General features: G+C 53.3%; 1 protein-coding gene across 4 annotated transcripts; it reads right to left on the bottom strand.

Annotated features, from left to right (window-relative positions):
* Window positions 1–3,648: 3,648 nt before the first annotated feature.
* Window positions 3,649–21,182, bottom strand: ELP6 (elongator acetyltransferase complex subunit 6). 4 transcript variants are annotated; one of them, XM_030008187.2, is made up of 7 exons: window positions 21,046–21,182; window positions 16,794–16,872; window positions 15,104–15,174; window positions 8,146–8,276; window positions 6,692–6,884; window positions 5,180–5,326; window positions 3,649–4,558 (listed from the first exon to the last, which is right to left on the bottom strand). In XM_030008187.2, the coding sequence occupies exons 1-7, from the start codon at window positions 21,097–21,099 to the stop codon at window positions 4,430–4,432; spliced, it is 804 nt and encodes a 267-aa protein (XP_029864047.1). In that variant the 5' UTR covers window positions 21,100–21,182; the 3' UTR covers window positions 3,649–4,429. The 4 variants fall into 4 exon arrangements, with proteins under 4 accessions (XP_029864047.1, XP_040978332.1, XP_040978333.1 ...); XM_041122398.1 differs by lacking the exon at window positions 15,104–15,174 and having other exon boundaries at window positions 21,046–21,173; XM_041122399.1 differs by lacking the exons at window positions 15,104–15,174; window positions 21,046–21,182 and adding an exon at window positions 20,508–20,900.
* Window positions 21,183–22,569: the final 1,387 nt, after the last annotated feature.

Consider the following 22,569-nt stretch of genomic DNA (forward strand, 5'->3'; position numbering starts at 1 on the left):
CGCCCTCCCCCCGTTGCCGCCGCCGCCGGGCCCCACGCGCGCGCGCGCAGCGCCGGACGCCGGCCACGCCTCCCGCCGCCGCCGCGGTCACGCCCCTCCTAACCACGCCCCCCCTCCGCACGCAGAACCACGCCCTTTCCCATATAACCACGCCCCTTCCTCGCTTGCCAGCTCGCTCCCCTAGCGCTTTGGACACGCCCCCTTTGACCGTCAGGCCACGCCCCCCCTCCCCGGCGGGGCGGGCACGCCGGCGCTCACGTGGGAAGGCGGAAGCGGCTCGGTGGCGGCGGGAGCACGTGGAGCGGGAATGGAGGGGACAGGGGAGGGGGGGGTGTCAGACCGGGAGCCGGGGACGGGGGTCCTGGAGCAGAGAGGGGATCGCGGGAGAGGGGACAGACCGAGCACCGGCCGCCCTGGGGTTCAGGGTGGGAGGAGAGAGCGGACCCGGACCGTGACACCGGGGAATAGCAGGGCTGAGGCGGGAGGGGGGGGGGTCAGGCGGTGGGAATTCTGCGGCACAGGGCGGACGCGGGGGAGGATTGGGCACCAGGAACCCTGGGGCAGCGTCGGGGGTCGGGGGGGAGAGTGGACATTGCACCGGCAGCTCGGTGCAGGGGATAGAGGGGACTCGGCTGGCCGGAGCTGCGGGGGACGGGAGCGGGCCGGACACCGGGAGCCCTGGGCACAGAGGGGACAGTGGCACATGGCTTGGGCTGGGTCGGGAGGGCTGCTCCCCTGGAAGGAGGGGAAGGGGCAGGTGGTACCCACAGACCAAGGGATCTTTTCCTTTTTGCCCCCCCAGAAACGCCCATGCTGTTCCTGCCAGCACGGCCCTGGCGTGGGGTGGGATGCCACACAGCCTGGGCACAGGGCGCCCGCGGGGTCAGGGCTTACCCTGTGGCACCGGAGCAAAGTCATTAGCGCCTTTTCCCCCCCGGTGTGGAGGAAGCCATGGGGAAAAAGGCCGAGGTCTGCAGGAAAGGATGCAGCAGCTCCGGTGCCGGCAGGGACGGAGGGGAACAGTGGAAGGCAGCCAAGCCACCACCGCCCCACAGCGAGCCAGCCCCACACCGGTGCTGCTGGCCTGGCAGTCACCCCTGGCACAGCTGCCAGCTGCCAAGCATCACTCCTGAAATCCCGGGGTAGCCCTGTGAGGAAAGAGGAGGTGTCAGAAGGGAAACTGGCCCTGAGAAGACAAGTCTTGGTGGAAAACCAGAGCGAGAAGCAGGGAAGGAGCAAAGGAAAGGAGCAGAAATAGGACAGGGTAAAGGCAGCCCCTGCTCGTTTGTCTCCTGGGGCTGAGCACCCCCCACGAACCAGCCTTTTCCAGGGCCTTTCTTGCAGCTGCCGGGTTCCGACGCTTTCTGACAGTCCCTGCTGCTGGCAGCCCTTCCCCAAACCATCGCATCCAACCCTCTCCCAGGGGACCTGCACCCCTGCCCCACCAGTCCCAGCCTTGATGGGCCTTTCCCCAGTTGCTGCCTGGCCAAGGACCCAGGCTATTCCCACCAAGGCTAAGGGAATGAAGACCGGAGACCTCGGGCCAAGTCCCACCTGCTTTATCAGTCGAGATGCAGTGTTGTTACACAAGCTCTGGCTCTCAAACAGAGCGCTGCGCATAGCAGCGGCCCCGAGCACGCAGATGTTGGCTGACCCTGCGCAAGGTCACCCCGTTCTGCCATCAGTCGTGTCCCTCCTCGTCTCCACTTTCTGCGCTGCCTTCCCGCAGCGTCAGCTCCAGAGCAAGGTCTTGGTTCAGCCATGGCCACGCCGGGTGGCCTTGGCTCAGCAGAGCTGACAGATTGGCCTCCGGTGATCGTGTCCTGATGGCAGATGCCACCTCTGGACATCGGGCAGGGATGGAGGAAACATTGGGCTTCGTCCTTGCCGTCAACCAGGAACGACCACAGGTTTCACCTCCCCTTCTCCAGGAGGCATCTCCCAGATGCTGCCTGTCCAAGCCCTCACCGGTGCACAGTGCAAAGAGCGGCTCGTTTGGAAGGGCCTTGGATCCTGGAGAAACATCCCCCTGCATGGGGACACCAAGGGTCAGGGTGCTGCTCCCCGAGTGGTGCCCAGCCCAACTCTGAGCCCTGGACAGCCTCTGGTTTCTTGCTTGGATGCAGGCATCAGTCGAGCACAGAAAGAAACCAGGCAAAAGCCAGCAGCGATGCCACACGGTCACCCTGCTGGTTTCAGAAGAGAGAGGCAGAGCCTTGGAGCAGGGATGTTTTGGGATCTCTCCAAGGGGTAGCTAATCATCCAGGCGTTACTTCAATTACACACCATTATATGGCCATTACAGGTGCATTTTAAGCAGCCATAGTGCCTGCAGCGACAGTGCCTGCAGCTCCCTTCCCCAAGACCCACCGGTCATCTTGTCCTCCCTTTGCAGACTGTGACTGCACATCAGCCCCCGGGCACTGCCACCATGCTGGGCCGGCAGCAGCGGCGGCGCTGGGCTCTGCTGCTTGCACAGCTGACGGCCGAAAAACACTTTTTTACCCCACCAGGGCACAGCAGGAACCATCCCGAGGGTTTGTGTGATGTGGGAGGAGACAGAGTCACCAGCCTGTCTCTGCCAGGGCAGGGTACGGTGCTTTGCACCCACCAGCAGTGGTACCACAGCACCATCAGCTACCAGGAACCTTCCCAAGGAGCCTGGGACTCTGCGCACAGCTCAGGGGCACTTGGGACCCCAAACCATAGCGGTGTCCCTGGCTCTGCCTCCACACGGAGGTTGGACGGGGGTTTGGGCACAGTAAGCTCTGGAGCTGGCTGCTTCCTAGCCCCACGGCTGCCGGGCTGGGCACCCCAAGCACCGCCGGCACACCACACTCAGGATCCGGCTGCCTGCCTGGGCCACACACACGGGCAGCTCAGGGCTCACCCACCAAAGAAAATTTGGGGCTGTGATGGTCTGGGGCTTGGGTCAGGCCCAGGAGGCACTGCCTGAGCCTGCAAGTTGGGAGATTGCTGAGCGAGGCTGGGCTGGAGACACGACTTGGAGCTGTCCTTCACAGCACAGAGAGACCCATAGGTTATGTTCCCATATAGCAGGGTCAAGTGATCCTAAAGCACACGCGAGGCCTCGTTCGCCCTCCTGCATTCCTCGGCACTCGCCACAATCCCCAGAGCCTGCCCAGTCTCCCTGGGCTGCTATCAATAAGCAGCCACAGCCTCCAAGCATGCCAGGACTCCCCAAACTCAAGCTAAAGGGGACTGTTCCCAACACCCACAGCAGGATGGGTCACTGGGCTGTGCAGCATTTCTGCATGGAAAAAGCAGAAACATGTCCCACAGAGTTGTTACCCGAGCTCTGGCGCTGCAAGGAAAGGACATGGCAGGTCACTCTTGTCTCTCACAAGCGTGCGGGATGTCATTTATCTCGCACTACAGCCGGAGCAGCTACCAGGAGACCTCCAGGTCTGAGCTCTGCTCCCAGGACTGCACTTGCATCTGTGGGGAGGGAGGGGGACCCAAAGCCATCTCCTCACCCCAGCCCAGGAGATGCCCACTTCTCTCCCCTGCCAAGGAGCCTGTGGGGAGCGGTTCCCATACAGAGATTCACAGTTACTTAATGACTGTACCCTTACCTAATTAAAATTAGTGATTATTAGCCCCCAATAATGCTTCAATACAGGCAGGTCATGTAAATGCTAGTAATGATTTGTGGTCCGGAAGCAGTGGCTGAGACAGAGGCTCATGTACAAGTGTCTGTTCATCATCCAAAGCCAAGGACAAGCTTGGGAAGCCACACGCTAAACAGACACACACAGGCACAGGGGTTTCATGTGAAAAAAGGGAAAGTAAAAAAACAAAGCAAGGCATCAACGAAGCAAGGCAGCCTCTAGGTCTCACTGCAGCAAGGTGAGGGGCTATACATGTAGCTATAGATTTTATTTTTTTTTAATTCTGTGGAAGTTGGGAGTTGAGCAAATCTCTCCTGTGCCAGCGCTGGGAGAAAGGTAAGAATTGCAACAGGCTCCCAGACCGTCCCTGCCTCCACCCGCTCTGTGTCATCTCGTTAAATGCCAGCAGGAGGGTGGGGTGATCCCTCCACTCAGCAGTGCCTGGCACTGCCCTGCCCTAACACACTAGAAAGGGTGAGGCACACCCAGGCCGCAGGGCATCCTCCCTGCTTGTATTTACACGCTCTAAGGGCCATTCTTGCAAGTTTTTGCACTTCTTCTTGGCCTGTGTATGTTGGGAACGGGGTGGGAGGACAAAGGGATGCAGCAAACTCTGGGCAGGCTAATTCCCTCGTTGGCATGCAGTCCAACACGCGTTTAAGCTTCCCTCCTGGGTTAGTTTGCTGCAGGGCTCCTGGAAGGCGTCGGTGAAGCAGCCAGGCTGGTTTGGTGGCACGTCCAGTCTAGAGGTACCAGCTGCCCCGGCTTTGCTCACAGCGCTGCGTGGTATCGCAGCATCACAGGACTGCAGCTGACAGTCCTCTAGCAAAAAAGGTGACATTCTTGTCCTGGATCTTATACTGGTAGATCTGGACGAGATCCTGCTCCGCTGTCAGCTCCAAGGACGCTCTCCTAATTATTTTAATCTGCAAAGGGAAAGGAACAGGAATATCATCCCTTTGGCTGCCCCAGACACAGCATCCTAACCCCCCCACACCTCTTGCTGGCCTGCAGGGAAGGTGGATGACTGATAGGAAAACCACACAGCTGCCTGTAACCAGCCCCCTTGGTGGCAGCCCCTGATGAGGGGCCACGCAGTGACCAGGCCCCAGCAACCCAGCTGCCCTCCCAGCCCAGAAGAGATCACTACAAGCCAGGCTGAGATTCACCAACAGGATAGTTTGGGGAAGCTTCCCAGGAAATAGATATTTTTCTTTGCCATCATCTTGGGGCAGGAGACAACCTGTACTGCAGCTGCTGTATAAACGCCTTCCAGCTTCCAGGGATGGGGGAGTCCCCTGGTGGCAGGATATCCCTGAATATCCCCATGGAAGTGGAGTCACAGCTGTAAGAGTCCAGGTGCTCCAGCAGATCCTGGTGACCGCAGCAAGGCTGCTCGTTAGTCCTTAACCATGCTGCAGACCAGGTTAGTCCTGGGCCATCTCCCACGGGGCAGATGCAGCATGTCTCGCCCACCCTTGGGTGTGCAGACAGCGTTGTGCGTGACACCGACATGTGCCCCCTCTCCGTGCTCTCCTGTGCATTACCTGCCCGTGAACATCCTTGCAGAAGCCGGTCGCCAGCCCCTCCACCCACAGGATCAGGTCACTGTGATGACACAGGGAGTTCACAATCAGTTCATTTTCCTCGTCTTCTGAATCCTCGTTGCTGTGAACCAGCACCACGATGTTTCCCTGGAAGGAGAGCACCAGGCAGCGATGAGCCCCTGGCTGACTCCTAATCCGCTCAGGGAAAGGAAGGGGAGATAGCAACGGGAGCTTGCACAAATGCCCTGCTAACTAAGCTACTTAGGCATCCCCCAGCATGGCAGCTGGTTCTGAGCTAAAGTCCGCTGGGAAAATAAACAGCAGATACATATATAAAACTCTGAAACAGCTTGCTGTATATATACTGTATTTACATACACACACATATATATTAAAAATATGCAGCCTAAAAATACATCAAGCCCTGGTTGAGACAGCTGTCTAGTTAAACCAGTCTGTCAGGCCACGCAAATGGCAACTCTGAATGAATTCAGAACAGCTAAATAAAGACATGGCCAAACGGCCGCAGCCAGAGCTGTGATGCTTGAACCTTCACAGCTCTCACAAGAAGCAAAGAGCTCCCCAACGCAACACTGAATCTGTTAAAAATACATCCCAAGAGTCTCCGCCTCAGCCCATGCAGGTCACCAAGGACTTAAAATAACATGAAATTCCCAATCAATCAAAATGTACTTTAAAGCTTTGGGACATCTTAGACAGAAATAGAAATGTGTTAGCATTATCATCTTTTTTAGCTGTTTTGGAGGTAAATATTCTCAGCAAGCAGAACATCCCTTGTCAGCATTTACAGCACAAAGACCCTGGCACCATACAAAGTGCAGGCTAACAAAACCTGACACCGTCTACTTTATTTCACACTCAAGCAGAGAAAGAAGTGGCCAGGGTGGGGGATGCTGCAATGTAAATAGCAAAGGATGGATATGAGTGTAACGATTTTTGGCTGCAATGCTCTCAGAAGTTAACACATCGCTGGGGACATCTTTGTAGAAGTGCTGCATTGTCACGCGCCCTTAGAAACAAGCTGGTGCAACACACAGCAACACTGAAGATCGGCAGAAGCAGACTCGCATCCCCTCCAAGTGGACCTTCATCTCTGCCCGCTGCAAGACTCATCAGCCTCTCACTACCTTCATAACCTGTTTCCTTCGCTGCTCTCCCACACGCACACAAACATGGGTGTGAGTAGAGATCTCTGGAGAGCCAGGAGCTGTAAGAAACAATATTTTAGACCTTGAATCCCTGCTCACACTTCAGGGACAGAGAGTGCCCTTCTCCTGGGAAACCAGTTGCAAAGGACCCTACAGAGGTACTCCAAGGACTAACACAACTCCCTGAGGGTGGCCCTAGAGCAATGATTTGAATTTCTTGGATAGCCAAAGCCTTCCAAACCTCACCATGCACAGGTGAAAAAAGAAAAGAAAGCCAGGCTTTGCTCCAGAGGCTCTTCTCTACATGTAGTGTACAGGATGCTGTGTACAGAGGGAGCAGTACCTTCAGCTGGTAGCACACCGTGACTCTGCAGTAGTGGATGAAGTCCAGCACCGCCACTGGTGTGGCACCCAGGCTGAGCAGGACGCTGAGGTCATCCACCAGCAGCACGGGGCCCTTCCAGGAGTCGCTGCCAGCAGGAGTCAGGGATGTCCGGACAAAGTCAAACAAGGCTTTGAGGTTGGAAGTGCTCTCACTGGAAGAGAAGAAAGAGGTCTCAAGGGGCTTGGCCCACGTGTGCGTTGTGCATCCCCCTCCTCACCCACTGACCCAATGCAGGGAACACCAGCCTGCACCCTCCCTGCTGTCCCCACTGCTGTGACAGTCACTGCTCCTTTACTCAACTGTGTGCGGTGAAGCCCTCCTGCCCGGCTCCAGGGATCATAGAATCAAAGCATGGTTTAGGTTGGAAGGGACCTTTAAAGGTCAACTAGTCCAACCCCCCTGCCACAAGCAGGGACATCTTCAACTAGATCAGGTTGCTCAGAGCCCCGTCCAACCTGACCTTGAATGTTTCCAGGGATGGGGCATCTGCCACCTCTCTGGGCAACCTGTGTCGGTGTTTCACCACCCTCATAGTCAAAAATTTCTTCTTTACGTCTAGTCTGATATCTGCCCTCTTTTAGTTTAAAGTGCACTTGGCCTTGCTGAGCCTCATGAGGTTCACATGAGCCCACTTCTCGAGCTTGTCCAGTGCTTGATCCTGCCGCACTTCAGCAACACCCACTCACCCAGACCTGAAGGGCTGCATGGTCCCACGGCACAGGGGTCTGCGGGGTTTCAGTGCCTGCCCCAGGTCTCACCAAAGGCCTATCTACCCCAGCATGAGTCTGAAACAGCGGAGAACTGGGAGCATACAGGAACAGAGCAAGTACGCAGCAGTCCTTGCCCAGAGGCTGCCTGACCCAGAGGCGGTATCTGCCAATTTAACAGCCCTCAGTGGATTTTTTTCTACCAAATCATCAGGGACATGGAGAAAGTGAAGTGGGAATAAAAATGAAAGCCAGCATGGTTAAAGCAGCACTGTTCTCTTGGATGAGAATAAAACTCAGAATAATAAAAAAAAGCAATAAAACTGCTTGGATGGAGTTTTATTTGACACAAACCTGTTGAGTGCTGAAATAAATTTTCTCTAGACCTATAACATGCTTGGCAAAGAGGACAGGGGCAGAAATTGCCCCAAAATGCTGGAGAAGGGGGACAGAATCTGAGCAGCAGGGAGAGACAGGGCAGGACAAGCACAGCAATGTGCACAGCACCGGCATTTCCCTTCACTTAGGTGCCCAGCTACCGAGTCCTCGGGCCTTGGAGGGAAGCCCAAAAGGAGCCAGGTCTCAGCTGCGGACCTCACTGTTGCTCTCGGTGTTGGCTGCAGTGGTTGAAGACATGAAGGGGGAAATGCTCTGGGCTGGGGGCCCTGCTGAGCCCCAGCAGAACCACCAACCGCTCAGGTTTACCTTATAAACTGAAGAGGACTGGGCTGTCCCGACTGCTTCTCCTCCTCTCCAAACAAGAGGTCAAGGCAGGACTTGAGGCCTTCCAAGAAGACAAGCTGTCCCCGTTCTTTGGCAGCTGTCAGACTGACTCCCTCGAGAGAGGAAAACATGAAGTTGCAGAGCGAACAGCTTTGGAGGAATGGTGCAAACAGAACCAAGCGGATCGACAGCCAATTTTTATCAAGTCTTATCTAAATGTGCTAATAAAGTCAATGCTTCAGTGAGTCCTGCAAACGGGATGAAACAGGTGGTTCTGTTACACACACTGGTGGACACATTTGCTCTCCTGTATTTTGCCAGGACATTAAAAACAAACCCGACTGTGATTTGGGGGCTCAGACATCCTGGAGTTGCTCCTGGGAAGACAGCTTTGTTGCATGGGAGAAAAACAGCTTCTTTTCTAGAGGCAAGGAGAGGATGGGTACAGGCTTCTCCAGGCTGCCTCAAGGACCCTGCTGTGAGTAATTTCTTCGCCCTCCCTTCTTGGGTGGTGAAAGCCTTTGGTTTTCACTATCTCCAAATCATCACTGTGGCAATAACAACTCCCCAGCACAACCCACGCACCTGAGCGACGCACAGCCTGGATCTGGAGAACGCCGTTGGCTGTGCACCCCGATGCTTGCACAACGCCCGGGAGAGAGCAGCGCGGCTGAGGCTCCCATGGGAAGCAGCCTCAGCCCTGGCTCCCCTTCGGAGAAGGAGGAGGGACCATGAAAAACTGCCTGGGGCCACCATTCAAACTCAAGCCAAGATTTCCTGCTCTCAGCCATGCTTCACGATGAGGCTGACCTCAAAAGCCACGTGCTGGGCGCGTTCAGATTCAACAGAGAAAGCCCTGGCAGAGTTGCAGCAGACATGCAGAAAACCCCAAATGGAGATCTAGTTCATGAACTCCTGTCTCATCCTCCTTTCTTTCATCAGCAAGGGCTCCTTGTGCCAACCATTCTATAGCTCCTCAGTTTACTGGTAACTGCATCAGTCCACCTCTCAGGAGAAAATTTAGTACCTGTTACTGACATGATCATGCAAAGATCTCTCATGTGCACTATCTTCAAATCTCAGCCAAACTGTGCATTTCCCGGCAGGAAGAAGTGCAAATTTGCTTGGCTTTCCAGTGTGGGTTGCTTCCCACATTTGACAACGGTACTGTGATTTCTTAAAATGGAACCAAGAAGCATTAACGCCAAGATTTGCAACATCTCAGCAGCCTGGAAATAGGGCTGTTGTGCAAGGCAGCAGGTAGGTGGACAAGATAGAGAGATAAGATGGTTTACAAAGAGTTCAGGAAGGTTTAGCTCAATGCAATATTGCCTGACAGGCAGAACTGGTGAGCCAGAGGCAGGTAACCAGAAACAAGGATCCTGAGAAAGCAGTTCCCATATCCCTTGAGAGAAGACATCCCTTTGGGATGCTGCGAGATTTTGAACCCTCCGAAGGGGGTGGCTGAGCAGGACTGGTCAGGAACAGAGGTAAGTCCTAGAGCAGGAGCCCTTACCTTAAGCCAAGACTGGCTTCTGCTTGAATGCTGGAAGAGGCACACACCAGCAGCGCTAGTGGTTTTGACCAGGAACTTTTTAAGCATCACCGAAAAAACAGATTTTTGCTTATTTCCTAAGCAATCGTGCTGGGAGCTGCAGGACACTTGAGCACAGTCTGAGTTGCCCAGCAAGGGGAAGAAGGCTCATAGCAGCTCTTCCCCCAGGACCTTGAGCACTGAACAGAGTGCTGTGCTTGGCACTGTCCCAACACCTTCTTTTGAAAAGACCTTGGAGGTTTTCCAAGCATTTCCCAGTCCTCACGACACCCTTGAGAGCCACTGCGCTCTCTTTGCTCACACACGAGGGAGATGCAGCAAAGCAATGTGTCCACTTCTGCCTCCTGCTTTCTATCCCCACGTTTCATCTGCTCGACCTTCCTGTTACTCTGACATGAAAATGTAAGTGCCAACATTTTAAAGCCCCTTTTCTTCTCTTTTTTAATTAAAAAAAAAGGGAAAGATTGTAAAGCCACATCTTAAAGCATCTGATCAATAAGACAATCCCTACAAGGGGCTGGGCCCAGCTGCTTTGTGAGCATGGTATTTTCACATGCGGACCTCCAGAGAGAAGGTCTGGGTAGATAAGGAAGAGGTCCTTTCCAGGAAGATTAACCCTGAGCTCCTGCAAGGCTTATCAGTTGCCACACGTTCAGTGCTAATGAGAGGAAAGACAGATTTCCACCGCTTTCCCTCCCAGCTGAAATGTGAGGGGGAGAGATCCATTCATCAGGGCTGCTGTCAGAAAACACTGTCTACGGCAATTAGAAAACAACAGATCGGAGGCAACGTCTTCCATCACAGCCAGCAGATACTTTGACAAGCGGAGACTACTCCAAGGTGAAGGCCGTCTGACATGTCCCCACCTCAGATCCAGTTTTTACATCAGCCCTGAGCTTGCCCTTCTTTTTCCTGGTCTTCCACACGTGCTTCTGGGACAAAATCAGTCCCACTTGCCATGCACACTCTGGGAAGGAGAGCCTTAGGAAAGGCACCAGCCAGCACTTTTGGACATACCCCTTTTGTTTTCAAACATCTTCTCAATGAACAGTGTTGCAGCACACTCTTGCCTCATCTAATCCACATTGTCTCCTCTCTTTTCCCCTTCTCCCAGGCAATCCAGGAGCAGTAATTCCCACAAATGAGACTCTTAAAGAGTGTGGGGCCGTTCACTCTCCTTGCCATACCTCCTGCTGGCCCCGAGCCCAGCAGAAGCTGATATGGGCTGCAGGCAGAGGGATTCGGCTTTTGCAGGTGATATTTGCTCACTAAAACCATGCCAGAAAGCAAGGCAGGAACAGAGAGCTAAGGGAAGCCTCCTGGGCAATTGCAAGCACGCACAATGGAAACATTTCTAGCCAAGAACAGAAGAACCTTTATGTGGCAGGCCAGGAGCGAGGAACAGCCGGCAAATACCTGATGTGCCATAAAGCAGGGCTGGGTTGCACAACAGTCTCAGAAACCTCATCCCCTCGTGAATTTTTGGAGACCACAGGACTCGGCACTTACTGAAATGCTTTGTTACAGCAGTGGCTAAATTCGCTGTTAATGTCAATAATTCAGAAATGGACTTTAACTTTGCTTCAGACATTTCTTCCTGCGCACACAAACTCTATACTTCAGATCAGCAAGAAAAGAGTGTCCTCTCTTTAAAATACCCAGCAGCTTAGTGCTGTTACACCAGGGCCTGCCTGGATGACAGAGAGAAGGGCCACAGCATGAGAGGAAGGCTGCTGGGGCAGTGTGCTTGTGGGTCAGACCAGGAATTCGATCTCCTCGGGGCCATGACATTCCTGGGTGGACCCAGCAAGTCCAGTCTCATTTTCCAACTGGGGAACCAGGTCCCAGAGAGACAGCATTGGATGGAGACCTGGACTCACCCCACTGCAGTCATCTGCCACAGCAAACCTCTGCTCGTCTCCCACCTAGCAGCCTGCCTGATGTAACCTCTGGAAGCAACACAGGAAGGATCAGGACAGCTCAGACAGTGGAAGAAGTGCTCAAAATGGCCAAAGGCACCTTCCTGACTGCCACAGACACTACACACGTCCCTGCTGCAGAGCCACAGTGCTGCAGAGCACCCAAACAGCGTGCATTACCAGCCCTGAAAGCTTTCATTATCTCACAGCACCACGCTCCATTATCGCTGGGAGCACATAGACATTATCTCTGGCAATCTGTCATTTATCGATCAAGCCCAGAAATGCTTCTGAAACAGCAACTCAGCGTGACGGGAGCTGTGAGCTCCACAACGGAGCACAATTGTTCTTGTTCATCCGGGATGCTGCCAGCCGGGCAGCGTGGCAGCCCACCGGCCTGCCAGCAGTGACGTCCCTTCAAACCAGAACCGCCGCTTGCTGCTGGCCATGTCATAAGGGAAAGCAAAATATTTGCAGGAGAGAACTAGTAATGGAGCATGCGAGGCAGCAGTCATTAGCTCAAACAGCAAACACAGCCGTGGTACAAAGTGCGACGATCTGTGATCAGGCAACCGGCCAAGGTCTCTTCTCTAGTACAACTACTGGCAGGGGAAAGCAGAGGTGACCAGGCGATGTCCTGTTGTCTGTGATCTCAGCACTGTGGCAGGGGACAGGGGAGCAGGCAAGAGAGAGACCAAATGGGGACAAATACGTTTTTCCTTTAAAACAAAACAAACATTGTACAAATGAGGGTAGGAGCACCAATCTGGCAAGCTGCCCTGGTGCCATTAGTCTTGCCACGGCCCAGCATGTTCTCTACAATGTCGTGACAAATAACATTAACTATCCCTTAAAATTAAGTGCAGACCCTCATGAAAAGAGTGGGATTTGCAGAAAAGGAAAAGTGTAAAGCCAATATTGCAGCACAGGCACAAAAAACCAGAGAAGCTTTTTCCTGCAAGTAAAATACATCACTGCATTTAGCTAACACAGAAGGAACTGGTTCTGGACTGGTAAGACCTGGCAACACTGTGGGGAAGCAGCACATAAGGTAAGCATTACTTCAGCTGTGTATAAATATTCAGTATATCACCATACATCAGGTGCTACAAGGACCAGATCCACAAAACATTGCTGTAAAGACTGTGTAATACAACCCTGGCTCCAGGACCCTTCCTCCCAGGCCTGGGACCAGCCCATTCCCAGCAGAAACAGGAGCATCACTAAGTTATGAAGCTCTTGCACCTGCAGTCTTTCATAAATGCATAATCTTCTGCTAGGAATGATTATGCATGGGAGATTTAACCTGTGGATGGGATAACATAATGCAGGTGGCTGCCCACAGGCCAGATTCTTCCAAGCAGTTCCCAGAAGAACTACAGCCTGACCCCCTGCAGCTCTCCCAGCCAACGCCGAGAGCCAGGCAGCTGGTCTTGAGCTCGCCACTGAGGAAGAGGAGATGGGAAGGGAGCGGCCAGTCACTTGAAGCGTGCAGCTCACCCAACTGCAGCACGACACAGCTCAGGGTACTGCCTGGAATCGGGGGTTGCTGCAGCCATGTAAATGACATCCCAGATGGTCTCCAGTAGAGATCTACAGCAGCAAACTCTTAAGCAAGTCTAAGAGTGAAAGTACCCTGCCAAAACCCACCTTTACTGAGCCTGATGTGTTCATTTAGGCAAAGAAGGATTAAAGCAAAGACAAGATCTTATGGAAACTCAGACAGATATAAATAACTGATGTTACAACCCCCAACTCCTCAGAGCTTTGGAAGAATTCACAACAACCGACCACACAGGCACCTGTGAAGTTACAGCGTAAGACTGCCTCAGACTTGAAACCAACAGGACAGGGACAGCTCACCGCTGCGGGCGCGCAAATGTAATCGCTTCTCTGAACTCCCCTGGGCAAACCGTATTGTTCTTCTTATCACCTCCCTTCCCGTCAGTAACCTTTTTGTTGAAGCATCAGACAGCAAATCATTTCGATTTGCATTGCACGTGTGCTCCAGCTAATCCTCATGTTCTCTCCCTTCTCAGGCTCTCCCACGAGGGAGATGACAACAGCACCTATTAAAAGCACACGCACAAGCTATGCACCGGGAAATTTCACCACATTAGGCAACACACCAACAAACATGATTCTGCTTTTAGAGCAGGCAAGGATCCCATATTTAACAGCTGAACCTCCTACCTACACCAGTTGCTATGCCCTGTGCATAGCATAATGCCTGTGGGACATTTCCTGTCCCACTTAGCAAGCTCCCCCCAAGATTTCCTCCTCTCTGCAATGCGAAGGCCAGAACTATTCCATGCTCACAGAGGCTGGTTTGCTCAGCAGTGGGGAATCTGCTCCGCCGGGGAATCACACATTGAGTATTGGCCTGTGAGTTAAAGCTCCACATGGAAATGCTTCATTTGCTCATTCCATTTTATTTAACTTATGTCTCAGCTTTCAGACCATTGATCTCCTTTTAAAAGGTAAAAGCTGAGTAGTAAATAAAATACCGTTGCTCAACAAGCACCAAAACTCAACCCATATTTACAGTGGGGAATACAACGTTAATGCAACACCTTCTTCTTCAACACCTGAAAGTCTTTATAAGCAGCCGCACTGCTGGGATTTCCAGCAGAACCAGAGGAGGGAGGACTAATGCAAGCTCTCATCCCTTCGGCCCTGGAAGGTCACCTGGACTTCCCAGCTGGAGCATTTCACATCTGAGCGTTGTACAAAAAGCTGAGAGATGCAGTTTAAAGCCAAAGCTCAGACTGATTTGCTGACACTGGGAATGACCCTGCCTACTTTGTTTCTCTGTTTCAGGGTACACATAATCCTTGCCTGACTCACCACGGGAAGGAAATCTGTAAGAACATACTCGGTGCCTGTGGCTCCTCAGACAGCTCAAACTGATGGCTTCGCCCAGAGGCCAAAAGAGGCAGACAGGTGTCCTTCTGAATCTACAGGTGATTCAGCCCAAAGCACTTCACCACAACATAACCATAGGACAGAGCATAAAGTCACCTCAGGAGCTCCTGTGCCATAGAGCCAGTGCATCTTGCAGGCGTACAGAGAGGCCCTAGGGACACAGACACCACGGCATTTTTCTCCCCAGAGCACTAATGAAACTACATCTACCAGTCTGGGCCGGTCTGGGGAATGCTGATCTCCAGAAAACATTTCTAAGCACAAAGAAAGCAAGCAGCCGTTCAGCACTCTGCCCTCTCCAGGGCAGAGCCTGATGGGGCCCTTGCAGTGACCCTCATAGCCAGGTTTTTGACCTATATCACATTCCTTCTCCAGTGAGAAGTGTTCTCCAGCCCCTGCCGCAGGCACACCACTCCTGACTGTCCCCATCAAGATCTGGAAACATTAGCTCACATGCAATTCCTGTTCCCCATTCTCATTCCTTTCCACCCAACAGAAACTACCTGGACCTGTAATTATTAACCTACGCCAAGAGACTTACCAGCTTTTGTGCTACGATGTTATAGTGACTGAAGGACTGGAGCAGGGCCACAAAGCAAACCTTACAGCCAGCTGGGTGAGAAGACAAAAAGACACATTATCATTTCAATTTTGCAAGCTGCCATTATCGAAGCACATAAATCACAGCAGCCAGGCTACAAATCTGTCTGGAAAGGCCTTGAACTGACGCAGGTCTAGGCAGCCCCTCACTTGCTCGTGGCTGGGTTTTCAATTTTCACCTTTCTATAGGATTTCTGTATTAGGGAAAAAGTTAGTCAGTTTAAAAAGAAAGGGAAAGAACAAGAAAAAGATGACAAAAAAAGTAGGAGGTCCCTTTTCTGTCTCATGCCATCCTGCCCTGGGATCTCCTGGCACTGTTTGCTGGTATTACTGCAAGGAAGCCAATGGCCAACCGTGACACAAACTACTGAAACCACTGACATGCCAAAAATCCCTGTTTTGGCTCTCATAGGGCAAGTGACCTTGACTGGAGAAACACACTGAACAAGCAATTTTGACAAAGATACCTCACTAAAATGTGATTTTGGAAAAGCCGGCACGTAACAACCTGGCCTTATGGTTTGGGCATGAACAAAATCAGTATTTGTTTCTCCCTGCCAGAGAGCAAGACATGGATTTCAAGTGGAACAAGCCAGTGGCCCCCGTTGAGCCTTCACTGACCCCTCGGGAGCTCCCAGAAGTTCTGGGCACCAAGCAGGTACTTGGCCAACGTGGGGGTGCTACAGACACAGAGTAACTGGCAACCAGGTCCTGGGGTGGAAATGAGTGGGTGACAGCAAGCATACCTGCCTTGAGATAAATTAATAATCCCAAAGGGCTGCCCACCCACAAGGAGGCTTTTCCCAGGCAGGCGGGCAGCTCCCTGCAACAACTCCCAGGACAGTGCGGCAGATCAGCGTGTTAGCAGAGCCGTGCAGGGATGCGGGCAGACCCTGAGGCAGTGCCTTGGCAGAGCTGTCCCTTTGAACCACTCACACTGTTAATAACCTGCTCTCCACAGGCTTTCCTGCAGTTTCACTCTGTTCCATTAAGTAAAACAATTTTTTTTAAATGGGGTAAAGCCATAGCTGAGGAAGTGGCAGTTATGGGGGGCAGGATGCATTCAGCCCCACCACCTGCACAGCACTCTGAGCTAAGTTTCAAGTCTGATAGATAACAGATTTGCTGGGCTGGTTGCTTTGCCAACAGAAAGCTGGAGGAGTCTGTGAGTCCAGCACCCGCTCTACAGGGGCTGGTAAGTTACTCACAGGTGAAACTGTTAGCAGAAAAGCAATCAGGCAACTTGCCAGGCTCTTTGTTTGTTTCTTCACTCCCTACCAGCCAGCTGATCCTGATATTTTTAATTACATTATAAAACACCTAGGTAGTGAAGGAATTAGAGTCCACACCTCACTGTCAGATGTCCATGTGATTTACAACATTCACTGCACTCATGACGAAACAAGGTGCACAGACATTGCAGGATGTACCCAAGGATACAGAGCAAGTCCCAAGAACAAGCCCAGACTGGGATCCACAAATCCTGACCTCAAGGCTTTGCGCTAATCCGAGGATGCCTCACGCTCTGCAAAACCAGCCTCTGCTCACACAGAAACACTTTATGCTGAAGGAACCTCCAAGGAGCAGGCAAAGGCAAACCCTTGCCTTGGAGAGTCCTGCTGGTGACATACCTCTGAGGTAGAAGGAGAGGAAATGGTGCACCAGGAAGCTGCCATCTGTTCTGGTGTCTCGCAGCAGCGTGAATTTACCCTGAAAAAGAAGCAGCAAAATAATTTAACAGAGGAAGATGAGGGCACAAACTGCTCCTGGTTCCATCTTGGTAGACAAGACATCTGCTCAGGCTAGGGGAAACTCTGCAGGTACTAGTCAGAGAAAGAAGTGGACAAGCAGCGCTCCAGCCATCCGTCCGTTTACAAAGAGATGCCAGCGCTTCCTCCAGACACAGCCCACAGGGAGGCATCAGAAGATGTTGAGTTCGCTGCTTTCTGAAAGACATGCCCACCAGCTAAAAGCCCTTGCGTTAGACTGAGACCCCAGCTGGACCCCCACGCTCTGTGCCCACCAAGAGCCACCTCCTCACATGCAAAAACACCTGGTCGCTGCGGAGAACACCAGTGAGCAGCACTGCACTTTCCAGTGCCGGCACGTCCAGAGTATACACACGTATTCGTGCCCCTGGTGCTGGACATCATTGACACAGGTGGCTGTGAGCAATTTCCATCTCTCGGCTTTGTCCCCCTCTCCTCCAATTCACAGTCATCTTCTTCCTACTCCAAGTGGCCCAGATGGCAGGGGGACAACAGCCACCCACTCTGTTCCCAGTCCATTCTCCCACTGCCACAGCCAGCACCGCCTGTGCGCTTAAAATGGCAGCCCTGCTACAGCTGCTGCTTCTCCTGTCCCCAGACATCCCTCCCTGTCCCGTGTTCCAGGCTTACCTCAAACATGCCATGTTCAGAGCAGAAAACCTTATCATCAAAATATGTGTACTGGAGCAGAGCTCTCTGCACAAAGTATACACCTTGTTTTGATCAAGCAGGAAATTAATTCCGTTCATCAGTGCATGCTTGTTATCAGTACCAGCCTCATCAAGGCATTTGTTTCCATTAAAATCTTAGTCAAGATGTTTCTTTAATCAATACAAATCATAGAAGAGCTGCTTTTAATCACAGAGAACTTATCAATGCTTTTTTTTTTTTTTCCTCAATCTATTAGAAGAAAACAAAAAGCCTTTTGCAGCAACAAGCAATCTACCCATAGGCAATTCACAAGCCATCTATCAGAGTTAACTCCCCAGTGCCTAAAACACGTTACAAAGCGGTGCTAATGGAATGGCAAATATTGAACACATCTGCAGGGAATGCAAAGCAGAAGCCAGGGTAGAGAAGCACTGCTCTGCCTCAGCCAGCGAGAGCGCTCTTTCCCACCCAAAAAAAGGTTTATGCCTCTGTGGCCTTTACAATAACAGGAGACACCACCTCCGTGAGCATCTCACTAAGACGTATCCTCCATGGCTAAGCCTGGAGGAGTCTCTAGGTTCAAACAGCCCAAGCTCAAACGTTCAGCGGTTTATCTTCTGCGCGACTCCATCCCCTGCAACTTCCCTCTTCCCTGCAACAGCAGGCTGAATGCCACCCCAAGTCCCTTCCTTCGCCTGCTAGCTCTCAAAAGGCTCTCTCCTTTGCTCCCACATACGCTGTGCAGAACACGGAAGGATGTTATCATTCAGAGCATACATTATTTCACTTTTCAAACCTTCCAGTTATCAACCCTTAAATCCTGCCAACCCTCAATTCACTGTCAGACTGCAGCTGCTTAGATAGCACTCAAAACTCTTCATTTCTGACGCTTAGATGCCCAGCTAGCCAGGGGTGGAAATGTCCAAACGGTGCATCTCCAGAGGCAGCAGCTGCACCAAAGCACAGCTGGTGGAAGGAAGGAAGGCAACAGCTCCGGTAAAGTCCAGCACCCTGCTTGTGGTCACAGAACTGCCCCAAAGCCTTTATCAACTCCAGAGCACAGGACGCAAGTACAGGAATCGGGGTTCTACCAGTCGTGTCAACACAAGGAGGAAGGCATGCAAAACCAGCAGGAATCTGCAAGGCTTTCCAAGGTCTGCAAACCCCTGTGGTCATGCTGTCTTCACGTGAGTCCATGCACCTCTTGCACACATCCCCACAGACTATGTATATCAAACTGTTTAGCAGCTGGCTGGAAGAAACCAGGTCCCTGGAGGTCCTGAGGGCGGGCAGCTTCCCCTTGCTGCCAGGCAAGAGGAATTCTCCTGCTGAGGAGCAGGTAAGTCCTGGCCCCACCACCAGGACCACGTTTGCTGGCATGCAGAAACCCCACGGCCCCCAGTTTGCCACCACAGATGTGCGGTCTGATTCTCTTCCCTCTTCTGCACATCCTTCTCAAGCCCAGAAAGATGCTGCTGGGGATGAAGCACTTCCAAAGGGAAGGCCTTCTTGTAACACCTTCTCTATCCATCTGCCCCACACTCTGCTTTTTTTTTTTTTTTTTCCACTCTTTCCACCTGCAGGCTACAAGGCAGAAGCTGCAGCTACTTGTTAGAAACTGCCAAAATCCCTTGGCAGGGCAGCAGCGGGTGTCACAAGCATTCAGTGGTGACATGTCAGATACACCTACACAGGCGGCAGCTTCATCCACCTACCAGCCCTGCAGTGAAGGCATTTGTCAGCATTTTGAAAATGGCACAAACCAACCATGGAGACACAAAAATCAGGATGGCAGAGATGGGAAGAAGAGATCTGCAAAGGGCTGATGCTTTTTTAAGCACAGCAGGACACCAATTTCTAGCCAGCCTTGGCCAGATATCTCGGCACACCCCATGGACCGTGTCTCGCAGGAGGGAGAGCCCATACCCAGACTGCACGGCTCTGCACAGCGATCGGTGACACTAAGCGGCGCAGAGGGGGACTCACAAAACAAGAATACTCATGATTTACCACTGGCTTAGTTCATATCGCAGTGTATAAACTCAATCTTCCAACTCTGGCATCAGGGAACGCCACTTGTTCTGCAGCCAGCCATATACTGGTGCTACACTACTGCCAGACACCTCGAGGAGGAGAAATCTGCAGCGTGCGGTGGGAAGTCCAAGTCCCTGCCTGATGGGAGAGGAATAACCAACAGAAATCTGAGGCAATTCCTCACATAAAGGAGCCTTTGGTTCAGCTCCTCTGTTGGGTCCTGCCTGGGCTGCCAATCAAAAGTCAGGATCTTCAGGCCAAATCTCCTTTTGGTTTTGCTCTGCAGAATTTCCTATTCGCATAAAGGTGAGCCCCCTGCCTCCAAAACTGGGCTTGCAGGTGACGGCATCCCCACTCATCCCACGGCTCCACCATCAAAACCCGCCTCAGAGCACAGGTTCCACTCTGCCAACAGTCCAATTCCACCAAGGGCTCCTCGCTTAGCATTCCAGGTGCATTAAAAACCCAATCATCAACCCACAGGAACCACAGGGACTTGGGAATTTACACAGCATCAGGCTATCCTTTATGGAGAATGACACTGCTACCACCGAACCTTAGCCAACAACCTCTACCAGGTTTGCTTTGAGCCTCGAGGGCCTGACCTCTATCCAGCAGCACTCTCCCAGCTCTTCCCCGGCATTTTTTCCCCAGCAGACCAGCCCCGTCCTGCTCCAGGCAGGCTGACGAGGAATTACCTCGCTGGCATTTTCCAGTCCAGGGAGAAAGCTGCCCTGCTCACATCATAAGCTCTACGAGGAGAAAATAGGGGAAACTCAAGACTTACAAAATAAATTATCACCCCAAACCTGCTTTTATTATCTAAGTTACTATCTGTCAGGAAAGACACAGAGTAACGTGTAACACATGCGTATTTTATTAACTTTTTACCTGAAGCACTTTGCGGCTTTTATACAGGGCGAGGGCGCTTAGTTACAGCGTGACTTCATCAGCGCAAAAACTGCACGGATTAACTGAATCAATTTAGTGGCCTAACGGAAGAGAAACCTCTAAAACACACCAGAGGGCCCGGACGAGCGCTGGGTGGCGGGTCGGACCCCCAGGTTCGCCGTTATCCACGACACGGCAACCACCAACGCACAGACACGCCGAAGGCTGCGGGGACAGGGCCCGGCCCCACCGACACCGGAGCCAGAGCCGTGAGGGGCGGCGGGGAACCAGGGCCGGGCGAAGGGAAGGGCCCGGGGGCCGTTCACCTCCGCGGGAGAGGCCGAGGCCGAGGCCGCCGCCATCCCGCTCTCCCGCCTCCGCCGCCTGACGAGGCCCCGCCCCTCCCAGCATGCACCGCGCGGCTCCCGGCGGCCAGCGCTGCCCGGACTACAATTCCCGGCAGGCACCGCGCGGGGCCCTCACCGCCGCCACAGCGGCCCCGCTCCCTCCCGCCTGGCCCGCCCGTCCTCCCTCTTACCGTCTCCGGCCGCTGCGGGGAAGCGTCCAGCAGCTCGTTCAGCTCCGTAAACATGGCGGGCGGCCGGCCGCCGCGGAGAGGACCCGGAGACTTCCGGGCGGGGAGAGGCGGTGCGGCTCCCCTCTCCGGTCACCTCCGCGCATGCGCTGAGCGGAGCCGAAGGGCGCCGCCTGCTGGAGGGGCGGGGAGCCATGGCGGGCGGCGTTCGCCTCAGGCCGCCCGTCCCCGCTCCCCTCAGCGACCCGGCCGGGCCTCGGGGGCTGCCCGGCCTTACCCTGCCTCAGCCGGTGTCCCGGGACGGGTCCCGGACGTCCCTGGAGAGGTCTCCAGCATCTTCCCGGGGAGCCTGTGCCGCTGCGGCTGGGCCCAGCGCCGCGGTCTCCCTCGCCGGCCACGGTCCCCCTCAGGCAGCCTGGGGAGGGATGAGCCGCGTCGCTGGTCACACTCACCCTGGTGCTCAGCAGGCCCCCGCGGCCTTCTCAGCCCCTGCTGGTGCTTTGGGTTCATCCTGCTGCAGGACTTGGCTTTTTCCCGTGGTAGAGCTCCGTGAGGATCCTGTCAGCCCATCATCTCTCCAGCCTGCCCAGGGTCCCTGAGCGGCAAGCATCCCAATCGTTAATGAAGGTGCTAAATGGGACTGGATCCCAGTACCCACCACCAGTGACCGGCCTCCAGCTGGACTTGGTGGCGCTGGTCACCACCCTGATCCCTGGCCCAGAGGTGCCCCCCCACACACACACCCCTTTGCCAACTGCAGGTCCCTGGGTTTATATGGCGGATATCTGGGAGGGGTCTATTACTCTGTCCTATTAACGTTATTAGCACATTTGAGAGCTGCTGAGCATTAATTTGGCACTCTCAAAACAATGAGCCACAGCAGTTCCCAGCCAGCAGCTGAGTAGTAACAGCAAATTTACAGCCTGTAACCACGAAAATCCACATCATTTAGTGTTATTTTTGCCCGTGTGCCTGAATTTGCATTTTTTTTGGCACTGAATTCACCTTTCCATTTCATTGCCCCATCTAAGCTTTTGTAACCCTTGGTTTTCATAACGTGGATGAGGATTGCCCGGCTGAGGGGAGATGTGCTAGAGCCCTGGATGTGCCAAGGGGCCTGGAGAGAAGATGCACCAGCCTTGCACTGTCTCATCTGCTGTGAGCATTAGGGGGCATCAAACGATGCTAATAAATGGCAAGCGCCGAGCAAGAGAGAGGAGATGTCTGCATAGTTTCACGTGGGGCTCTTCAGAACCACAAATTATCACTACTAGAGGTTTAGGAGGGTGAATAAACGGGAGAAGGGGACAAGTCCATGGAAGAGAAATCTTCTGAGGGCCGCCACCGGCTCGGGAAGTCCCTGAGCTGCAAATTACTAGGGCCTGGGAGAAGAACTGTGGGAATGCAAGAAGTGCTTGCCTTGGCCTTGGTCTTCCCTCGCCTTCTGGTTAGCACGACTGTGGTAGAAAAGACAGTGGGCTGTATGAATATTTGGTTGAGCCATTGCATCTGTTCTTCTCTCTTTAT

Source organism: Aquila chrysaetos, chromosome 3 (genome assembly GCF_900496995.4).
Source record: "Aquila chrysaetos chrysaetos chromosome 3, bAquChr1.4, whole genome shotgun sequence".
Lineage (NCBI taxonomy): Eukaryota > Metazoa > Chordata > Aves > Accipitriformes > Accipitridae > Aquila > Aquila chrysaetos.

Excerpts from the sequence above, each read along its gene's own strand:
- ELP6 (XM_030008187.2), bottom strand. The coding sequence starts at position 21,099 with ATGTTTACGGAGCTGAACGAGCTGCTGGACGCTTCCCCGCAGCGGCCG. Across the intron at positions 8,277-15,103 it reads ACATCGTAGCACAAAAGCTG|GGAGTCAGTCTGACAGCTGC; the intron begins GTAAGTCTCTTG and ends TCCTCTCTCGAG. Across the intron at positions 4,559-5,179 it reads GCAAGGATGTTCACGGGCAG|ATTAAAATAATTAGGAGAGC; the intron begins GTAATGCACAGG and ends TTCCCTTTGCAG.